Genomic DNA, 10506 nt, shown 5'->3' on the forward strand with positions numbered 1-10506 from the left:
TTGTGTTTGCTATGTGCTCTAGGTCATAAATTGAGCCATCTTTGTTCCATCTTGAGCCAAGATGAAATGGTACTTCATAGTATTTTTTGTTTTTCTTTTTTGGAACTACATATTATGTTCTTACAGAACTTTACTTGGACTATTAGCTCAATAGACTCATCTTAAAATAGTTAAGATAGCAACTCAATAAAAAGGTTTTTTTAATAAGAAAAAGCTTTGCTCCAAACTTTTTTTGAGCTTAGACTCCAACCACCAATAGAAAGATGACATGTGTCTCATCATGTGCAATACACATGACTCACTTGATTGGTTGAATTAAGTGAGTTGTGCAATGTACATAGCACATAACAAGAATAAATGTCATCTTCTTATTGCGTAAATTATATCAATCTGTCCTCTTTTTTCCCATTTAGTTTTGATTGCAAAAAAGAAATGGACAATGATAATTTTTTAATCAACTTAAGATTTTATAAGTGAGTTTTGACCCCACTGGATGATATTGATACATATTTCTTTTTGTAATAAGTGAGCTACATCATAAAATTCTCATGCTACATAAGTTACCCAATATAACTCCAAAATGCCGTACGCCTGAATTATAATTTTTGGTGATGTGATTAATTGCTACATTGATGACACATTTGTGTCTTGAATGCCATTTTCTACAATTATGTTTCTTCAATCTGTACTCAACCAATAACTTCACATCTTGCCTACCCAATTCGAGTTTAGCCTCTCGTTTAGTTACTTGCAATATTGTTCCTGTTTAGTTGCCCGGATCAGAAGGCACAATTGCCATTTCCAATTTCATCTCTCATTATGATTTATGGACCAAGATCTGAATAGTCTGGATTTTGTTTCAAATGTTCAAATCTTAGTCACAATTTAATAATCACAATGGAGCTAGTACATTCTAAAAGATAAACCTATGGTTTTTTGAGTTAAAATTATAAAAGGCTACTTAGGAAGTGCAATATAATCCCACTTCGTTTTCCCCCATCTCAATAAGGAGAAAGACCTTTTTCTGCTTATTAGACCAAATGATCAATATGAGTTACTTAATGCAACATTATGAATTCATTTATTTTTCATTCTTTGTGATGAAAGGTTGATCTAAAATGATTGTCCTGCAATCTGCATTCTTGTTTCTAAAATGAGACAATGGAATGTGATTCATGAATCATGATAATGAAAGAGAATCACACCTGTTTATAATTTAGTGCAGTGAGTAATCTTCACTGACTTCTTCAAAAGATCGTTAGCCTTAAATGCATTTTACCTGTGGAGGAAAGATAAAAATTTATGGGAGAAGTTATGCAGGAAAATTTTCCATCAGTCTTTTATACTGTACTATATAACTGCCGCGACATGTCATTACTTCCATCTTTTGGGTAACTTGAGCCTGGCTAAATTTTGTCATAAGTACCGACCAACTTTTAGTAAATGCTCAAACCCATCACCTAAAGGTGCATTTTATGAAAAATGGACTAGAAGAGATCACATTACATCAGTCTAACACATAGCCAACAGAAAATCTAACGCATCATCAAATCAAAGGAGGGGAAAACATCACCGAGGTCTAGAATGAGATAGAGATAGTGGCCAAAGAAAATAAGAGGTCCACATTGTTTATGATGGTTGGAAGAAGACTTGGAATTGGTATCCGATTGCCATCACTCCTCAGGTCAAAAAAAGTGAAGAAGAAGACGATCATTGTAGGCTTAAAAGCTGATAATTGCAGTAGAGTGATACTACTTCAATTACTCAATTCAGTTGCCAAGCCAGGGGATAATGTGCTAGCTATTCATGTTCAGGTTCCAGATGATACAATTGATCCAAACACTTTCCAAATCCATGAAGATATATGCAAGTCTAAGCAGGTATTCCACATTTTGTAATGGAATGGAGATACTAGAGAGCAAGGTGATGTTTTAACTTGCTGCTTATTTATATTGGCTTATCTATGCAGGTGGATTTCCAAGTGAAGGTTAGTATAGGAGACTCATATATATCTGAATTAACCCATCAAGTAAGAGTCAACTATGCAACTATCCTTGCACTTGGATGCAGCCCTTCAGGGTAATGAAACCATAAACCAAATCTCTCTCTCTCTCTCTCTCTCTCTCTCTCTCTCTGATGAGTCTATTTGCTATGCAGGCCCAATGACTTGGTTATTACTAATTTTCTGAAAAGGTTGCCTCCCACTTGCTCTCTTTTGGTCTTGGATGGCATAGGAAAAATCCTAATTCATATGAAGGGGACTTCCCAACAAGGCTCTTCAAGGGCAGTCCTTCAAACTTCTTTGTCATCTCCATTACATCACACTTGCTTTGATCAATCGATTCCTACCCGGCATTTGAGAAAGTCATTGACTGCACCATCTTGCTCAACGTCATCATCAGCACAACAAATTAATAAAACAGGATTATATAAAGTCAAGAACACAGCACAAGTCCCTGAGTTCATCACAAAGAAACTATTTCAGAGATTGGAACTACCAGAAGAGGAGGGATCCTGCAGGCATTACACACCAGAAGAGCTTCGTTGTGTGACTAACAATTTTAGCCCTGATATGGTGATTAGAGCAGGTGGCCACAGTAAGGTGTACCAAGCAAACCTGGAGGATGGCCGTACTGCAGAAGTGAAAATCCTTAAACTCAGACATTGGTCAGCAGATGATCTTCTCCGAGAAGTAGACTTGCTGTCTGGAATAAAACATGAACACATAGTTCAGATGATTGGTTACTGTAATCATGAAGACATGCGTGCAATCCTGTACAATTTACTCAATGGAAGCCTGAAGCAAAATTTGAGACAACTCAAGTGGAGTGAAAGGATGAGGGTTGCAGTTGGTGTGGCAAAGGCGCTGGAATACCTTCATCATTCTTGTAACCCTCCTATTATTCATAGAGATGTGAAGTCATCTAGCATTCTCCTCTCTGACAATTGTCAACCACAAGTAAGTTCTTTGTTCATACTATCATCAATTTAATCAACTTAAATCCATTAAGATGGGATTTGTATATTGTAGAAAGGTATAACCAAGTGCTGCTCAAGTAAATACTAATTGGAGGTGATTACTTTTCTCTGAAACAGCCTGCTCATTTTCATTGCATGATTGATTAATTTCTAAAACATGATATTGTATTAAAAATACCTAAGTATGAATATCTTTTTAAATAATCTACTTATGTATTTACATGAGTTTCCATTCTTACAAATTATTTTGGTTTTCTCCTGTCAGCTGTCAGATTTTGGAGAGGCAATTGTACTTCAACAATCTCAGCTAGTCACAGAAAGGTCATTTAATGTTGTTGGGACCTTTGGATATTTAGCCCCCGAGTACATGATGTATGGAACAGTTGATGAGAAGACAGACGTTTACTCCTTTGGAGTTGTGCTTCTGGAACTCATTACTGGCAAAGATGCTATTCAGACCAACCAGGAAAATCATGAAAGCTTAGTACTTTGGGTAATAGAAGAAAGTTTGGCTTTGATGACACTTTAAAGAAAATATTCTTCATCTAAGTTGTGCTCCTTTGAGATGCAGGCAAGGTCTTTACTCAACTGTGGCATACGCGAACATCTAATAGATCCTTACCTGCATGAAGACTTTGACAAAGAAGAGATAGAAATAATGATGAGTGCAGCAAGCCTCTGTCTCTTGCATTCATCTTTTAGAAGGCCAACAATGAAAGCGGTAAAATTCTTGCTTATTGTTATAAGTTCTCTTCGTTATGCCAGTAACAAAAAATTTTAAGTTTTTCCCAACTGCCAAGGTATTTTCAATCCCCAAAATTACTTCAATATAAACATGGTAGAAGCTCAAAAAATTGAACTGTGTACATTACATTGTCCTACTCTTTCTTAATCTGAATCAGGATTCATTTAGGCAGAATAAATTAGTCTGCAGAACTTGAACCTCATATTTTTCACGTTGTTGGCCACTTAAAAAACTGGTAGGACTTTGTCATTGGGAAAATGAATTCTATTATATGCAGAAATTTTTACAGCTCACATTTAGACTGATTGTTCAAATTAACAAGGTTGTTATTTTGTTTTGGCAGATTGTGAAGTTATTTGAGGAGCCAGAACACTGGCTAAAGATGCAGAAGGAAAGAGATGAGTCACTGCACGAAGTTAGTTCCACAAGTGAAAGCAGCCAATGGGGACAAGATGATTCATCCACTAATGAAGCTATGGACTAGTTCGAACTGAAAATGCAAGCTCAATGATCAAACAGTGAATGAGCTCCAAAATGAACTGATTTGCTAGTTGATCTCCGGTTTGTTTAAGACAGTAACTATATTAATTGCTAAAATTAACTTGACAGGCCTATTGTAAACAAAAATTTCTTTCTATTTTGGTATGATATCTCTGCGCTGTAAATGTCTCACATTTAACTGTACTATTTTCTTAATAGTATATCATTGAAAACTAAAATCAATTTCTCTTCTTATATTTTACATAATAACTCAAAATCAATGCCATATATTTCTGGGAATCCAAATTATCAAATCCTGACACCAATATGCAGGGTTTGCCAACTAGGAGGCTGAAAAATATATGCCTACATCTTAAGTATCAGGTTTTTTTGATAATCATAACAATCATCCAATTGTAGATTAAAGTTATTGAACAATGAGATCAAAATTATGCTTCTACATTTATTTGTGTCAGTGCATTACTAACATTATAATGACTGAAGCATACAAAGAAACCATAGAAAGAAAAAAAAAAAAACTAAAAAAAGAGGGAAAACAGTTCTTTTTTGCAATACAATTGCTAGGAAGCCTCAAGGATTACTTTGGTTACTAGGCATTGGTTAACTGGAAGAAGTTCATAGGGGCTATGAATCTTGGTGGACCCCCATAGAGAATTATAGCTGCAAACTCAGAAGCAGCCTGTGTCGGGTGAAATAAATCCAAGAACAAGTGGTCCTTATGATTCAAACAAAGATTTTCTTTTGGATCACAAATGGGTTCTGCATTGAACTTCCTCACTCAACAGCATGCGGTTTTTACCTCTTTAAAGTCTGGAAAAGTTTAAAATGATTAGATTTTAGTAGTTTTCTTACTTGTTATGCTAATCATGCAAATATAAATGCACCAGTGGTAGATGCACACTCTAGAATCTTAACTGGCAATTGGACATTAGAGATTAAATAGACTGTCTTCAAAATAAGCAACTCAGTAGGTAAAAATGCTGAGGGGCCAATACATTGCGATTAAGAACAACTTTTCCTTTACATGTATAAATGAATGAAATATTTTTCTAGGAGTGAATTGCTTACTGAATGAAAGTGGGTCCTCAATAATACTGAGTGTCATCTCAAATGTATTTCCGAGAGAGTACTTCATGCCGTCAAATTCTTTGCTGAGGTTGCGCAATAGGGAATCAACAGTTGCATGAAAAGCTCTTGCTTGGTTATTCAACTCCTCTAAACACCCCCCAGTAGCATTATAGATTCCATGAGATGGACAACAACCAATTGGCGGAACACTTATAATGCCAAATTTCCTTGCTCCAAGATTGAGTAGATCCTGTCATATTAGCATGACCGAAGTAAAATATCAGACTAAATTACTGCGTGTTGGTGTGAGGGGGAGAGAGAGAAATATTACCTTTAAGTGGTTCTCATAAGTGAGTACTAAATTGGTCATGAAATCCTGCTTTTATAGAGAACTGTTTGAATGGTAATATGCAAAGATATCATTGCTACCAATGCTAATGAAGAACAAAGACTTGGAAAGAAACTTTTCCATTGCTGCTTGACCCATTGTACCCATAAGATCGTTTTGGACAGTGGCAAATTGCAGTATTTGCACAGCCAAAGAAATGACATTCTTTTGGTTTTTGAGGATGGAGTATTTTCTTTCCCAAACTTCATTAACGTTAACTGAGGACAATATGATAAACTCAATCAATATAATGCTTAAAGAGGAATAAAGATTTCATATATGTATATATATATATATATATATATATATATTACATCTTTCTTTGGGAAATAATGAGCCATCATGCCCTTGCAGAGTTCTTTGCGATACATTTTAAAACTGCCACTAGGCAACAACATTAGTTAGCCTTTTACAATATGTATGGTGTGATTATCCACCATTGATCAGAATGTTACAACCTGTCACATCTTTATGCAATAACACAGAGATCGATTCATCTTAAATTTAAGTTCTTCACTATGACATCAAGGAATATATACGAAAACTAGAATTTATTCTCATTTAATCTGGACCGTTTCTCAATTTAACAAGGGCATGCTAAAGGTTCTGAGTACAGAGAGGCCCTCACCATTGATTGTCCTGTTATGTCCAAAATGCCGGCCCCTCCAGAGGCAAAGTTTATACCTTTGATGCTATGGTTCGTTAGACCAGATGAACTGTTTACAAGTGAAAGAAAAGGCGGTGGACTTTTCTTGTAACCATCATTAAAAAAAAAAAAAGGCAATGTCAACTTTAATTGAATAGTGCCACTAGTTTAAGTTTAGTTTGAAACATGTGGCCTGGTTTTATGACAAGTACAATTTATTTTAACATAAAGTTTGCTTGGGCTAGAAGTATACTAACCAAGAACATCTGCACTGTTAAAGCCATTACTGAACCTCCCAGTGGGTCCAGAGTGAGGAAAATTGATGCCATTGTAAGGAAAATTGGCTCTTGCTTGGCTTCCTGGTATGATATTGTTGGTCCCAACATCAGCTATTGAGTCCCCCAGTATAAAAGTTGTTGGTTAGTCTCAGGGCCAGCTTAAGATATTTTGGGGCCTAAAACAATAATTTTGAGTGGGGCATTTTTTTAAATTTAAATATTAAAATTTTTTATGGGTTGATTTTTTTTTTTTCTCAAAAAAATAGTTTTATTTGTTGACAAAATAACAACTAGTGGTGTTAATGTGTACCCATACAAGAGTATACAAGTAAATTTTTTTTTTTTTTTTTTTTTTTTTTTTTCTAACAAATCAATGAAATTCTCAACAAAAAATTGGAGGTGAAATTTATTTAAAAAATTAAACCCTAAGAGATAAGTGTAGGGACACGTTTTGCAGCCCAGGCCCAAAATGTATGGAATCTTGGACCAGTGAACCCAGTACAATAAATTTGTTGAGAGTGGGTCAAAGAGTAAATTTTCTTTTTTTTAACAAATCAACGAAATTCTCAACAAAAAATTGAAGGTGAAATTTATTTAAAAAATTAAAACCCTAAGAGATAAGTGTAGGGACACGTTTTGCAGCCCAAGCCCAAAATGTATGGGATCTTGGACCAGTGAACTCAGTACAATAAATTTGTAAAGAGTGGGTCAAAGAGCTAGGTTTTAGTGCATGGATAACAGTTAATATGGTGTTCATGACAATCAAGCAGAAATGAATTGAATTTATCAAAGAAGACTAGTCCTCGGCACGATCCGATGAGCTTTTTCCAGTACATGTTGAGCAGTAGTGGTTCCGGGAGTCCTCTTCAGATTGCCTCCTACCCCCCATTTTATACTAGCTTCCTTCCTCCACCCAACGTCCATGTGTAGATTTAGATTTATAGTGCTGATACTTATCCCATCAGCCTCTCCCCAAAGTCGTTGGGAGTGGTTGTAAAAGCTGAAAAGTATGGCTCTGTTAGGTATAGAGTACTTAATGCAATAATGGCAACTTTCCCTTAAATATTTCCATTCTTTCCGTTGTCCTTTTTTGTTTTAGTACTTATCCTATTCCATGGAATGACCCGGAATATCAATCTCAGTAATAGGCCGTCCCTTTTGTCCTCGGCCACACCTGGCCGAGAAGGGGTTCTTCCCGTGGCCGAGGAGGGGTTCTTCCTTGGATTGGGCCCTTGGCCCAATATATATACTGGTATGGGCTCCCGGGTCTGTTACCCCCACAATAAGTATAGACGTAGTTCCATGATTACTAAAATAATAAAATAAAATAAAATAAATTTATGGTCCTATGCTACTCCACGTCCCAACCAATATGTTAAATGAATGAATGAATGAAAATGAGTTTACCTATGTGCTGTGTCAGAATTTAAAGTAATTACCAAGAATAAAATAAAGAGAAGGTAAAACAAGATAGCTTGAATTATGAGAAAGTTCAGGAAAGAAGCAAAGGTTCTAGAGAAGTAACAAACTTGATAATTAGACTCAAATGAGGAGAAGAAGGTCTAAAGCACAGCAGCTACAGCTTCAAAACAATTTCTTTTTTATGCTTTAAATAGAGAGTGGGGCAAAATTTCCAGCAATTCATACAAGAAAAATTGAGGTTTGAGATTGAATATGTATATAATTTTTGTCTTAAAATTTTAGTTGTTTGGTTGAGAGAGAGAGTGTTTTTCTAGCTTCTCTGTGTGGGAGTTAATGAATTCTACACTGAAAAACACCCCATGGAGAAGGTGAAAGGTTACACATCAAACAAAAAATTTATTTGTTCTAGTTTTTTCTTGGAGAAAAAAAAAATTTTTATTTATTGGTTAGAATTTTGGGCTTAATTAATACTTTCAAGGAATAGATCCTATTAGGTAGAAGTGATGTTACAATATATATTACATTTTTACAACAATTGAGTTAGCAAATTTTGGTTTTTATTAGTTTTTATTTGAGTCACCATTAACATTATTTTATCATCTAACATTTTGGGACTTAAAAAATTTTTGATTGGTTAAAATTTGGGGCCTTTTTTTGCTTGGGGGCTTTAGGCGATTGCCTCACTTGCTTAGTATGTTGAGCCGGCATTAGTCTGCATCTGCCATGCTAAGGACTATAGCAGACAAGAATAGGAATAGAAGAGCCCATCTTTAGAAAGTGAGAAAAGAAACTGATATTTTAAAGTTTTTTTATGTCGATCAAAAATATATTGCATGCTTCAAATTTTCAATGCAGCTTCTATAATTCATCAATAACATCTTTGGAGGATTTATAATCAAAGCTGTTTTACGAAGATACAAGCAAGTGCAAGTAAAGCTGTCATTTCAACCAAGAATGTATACTTACATACTTACATAAACAAAGGGTGGATGGCTTTTTCTAAGAGCAGATCAACCATGACCAGAATCTGCAATTACCGAATGAACACTTCTTTCTTGTCACTATAATTACCAATAGCCTACTTTTACACAACTCCATAACTAGAATGGCTAAAGTATTTACAGTTGCCCAGTTCAATATTGTCAAAGATATCAAGGCATATATATATATATATATATATATATATATATAGATATAAGTCAAAGCGTAGCATTTACTATTGCTATGCTCTTGTTGAACCACATCAGCGGCCACATCATCCACTTATTTTCTACCTCTTCTTTTCTTTTTTTAAACTTTTACTCTCCCTATTATTAAATAATAATAAAAAAACTTTTATTCTCCCTATCAGTCCACATTTACTGTTACACTTCCTTTAATCTTTCCCTTCCCTCTTTGTTTCTTTATCTTCCCACTATTCTCTACTTTACCGTTACACTTCCTTCATTCTTTCATATATTTTATATTTTGACTCTTCTTCTATCCATTTTATTTTGTATAACTTCGATATTATCTCTCATTTAATCCATATTTTTTCCACAAACAAATTGTGAGTATTCTCTCTCTCTCTCTCTACTTTCTTTTGGTGGATTTTTGTTATTTCTTATAACTCTGATTAAGGTTAATGGTTTTTTTTTTTATTATTATAAAAAAATGTGTTTTGGTATTTGTGGGGCCAGAGAATTCGTGGCCTAGGCCCACTCTACATTAGGGCCCAAGGCCTAAGCCGAGGAGAGTTATTGCCGAGGACGACCTCATGTTCAGCACCTCACAAAACGCCTGAAGAAAAGGGCAAACTCAGTACAGGGGCAGAAGAAGGGAGAAAGCTGCCAACATCGTAATACAGAACCCTGCATCTGACAAGCCCATGCTCCAAACCATGCCATTTAAATTTTCCAACGACCCCCAACCACTCTAGGTATGGATTGACAGGACAGGTCTACACCCTCAGAAAGTAAAACTTACACGTGGACACTAAAAGGGGAAATGAACACTAGTATAAAAGGGAAAGAAAGCGAAGGAGAAAGGGATCCCCCGGAGGAGGAAAAATCCTACAAAATGGAGAAAAGGAAGGATACAATGCTCCTCGGACGCTGTTCGAGGACTTAAATCCTACAACCCGCACTAATGGAAGGCTTAGCTAATCAAGCCAAGTCTACCCATAGATAAGCTTCCATAGAAACCCCGATTAAACCGTTAACATGTGACTAAGGTCCTGCCTTTCAAGCCCACTCTCTACAAATCATATTGTTAGGGCCCTTTACTTACGAGCCCAATGTCATTCTTGGGTCGCTAAATAATCGTGTCCCTACAATTGGCGTCGTCTGTGGGAAAGGCTTGCGCGTTGGCGCAGGTGGCGGTGGAGTTGAGCCTCTGTCAAGCAAAGGTCTGCGAAGGTTCCTCCATTCCTAGCGACATGTTGTTGTTGCTTCGATATAAATTTCCGCTAGGGGCTACGCCTCGCAGTACCAATGGCACG

The 10506-nt window shown here is 35.9% G+C and overlaps 1 protein-coding gene and 1 pseudogene across 1 annotated transcript; one reads left to right on the forward strand and one right to left on the reverse strand.

Moving 5' to 3' along the window:
- The first annotated feature begins 1403 nt into the window (after positions 1–1403).
- On the forward strand, positions 1404–4403 carry LOC115968910 (probable serine/threonine-protein kinase PBL21). Its single transcript, XM_031088450.1, has 6 exons — positions 1404–1880; positions 1970–2079; positions 2158–2959; positions 3245–3472; positions 3551–3700; positions 4068–4403. Exons 1-6 carry the CDS (start codon positions 1632–1634, stop codon positions 4206–4208), a joined length of 1680 nt encoding a protein of 559 aa, XP_030944310.1. The 5' UTR covers positions 1404–1631; the 3' UTR covers positions 4209–4403.
- A 198-nt stretch (positions 4404–4601) lies between these two features.
- LOC115967134 lies at positions 4602–6656 on the reverse strand (annotated as a pseudogene).
- Between the last annotated feature and the right edge of the window lie 3850 nt (positions 6657–10506).

The sequence above is a fragment of the Quercus lobata genome, chromosome 11, assembly GCF_001633185.2.
Source record: "Quercus lobata isolate SW786 chromosome 11, ValleyOak3.0 Primary Assembly, whole genome shotgun sequence".
NCBI classification, from domain to species: Eukaryota; Viridiplantae; Streptophyta; class Magnoliopsida; order Fagales; family Fagaceae; genus Quercus; species Quercus lobata.

Excerpts from the sequence above, each read along its gene's own strand:
- LOC115968910 (XM_031088450.1), top strand. The coding sequence starts at position 1,632 with ATGATGGTTGGAAGAAGACTTGGAATTGGTATCCGATTGCCATCACTC. Across the intron at positions 1,881-1,969 it reads ATATATGCAAGTCTAAGCAG|GTGGATTTCCAAGTGAAGGT; the intron begins GTATTCCACATT and ends TTATCTATGCAG. Across the intron at positions 3,473-3,550 it reads ATGAAAGCTTAGTACTTTGG|GCAAGGTCTTTACTCAACTG; the intron begins GTAATAGAAGAA and ends TTTGAGATGCAG.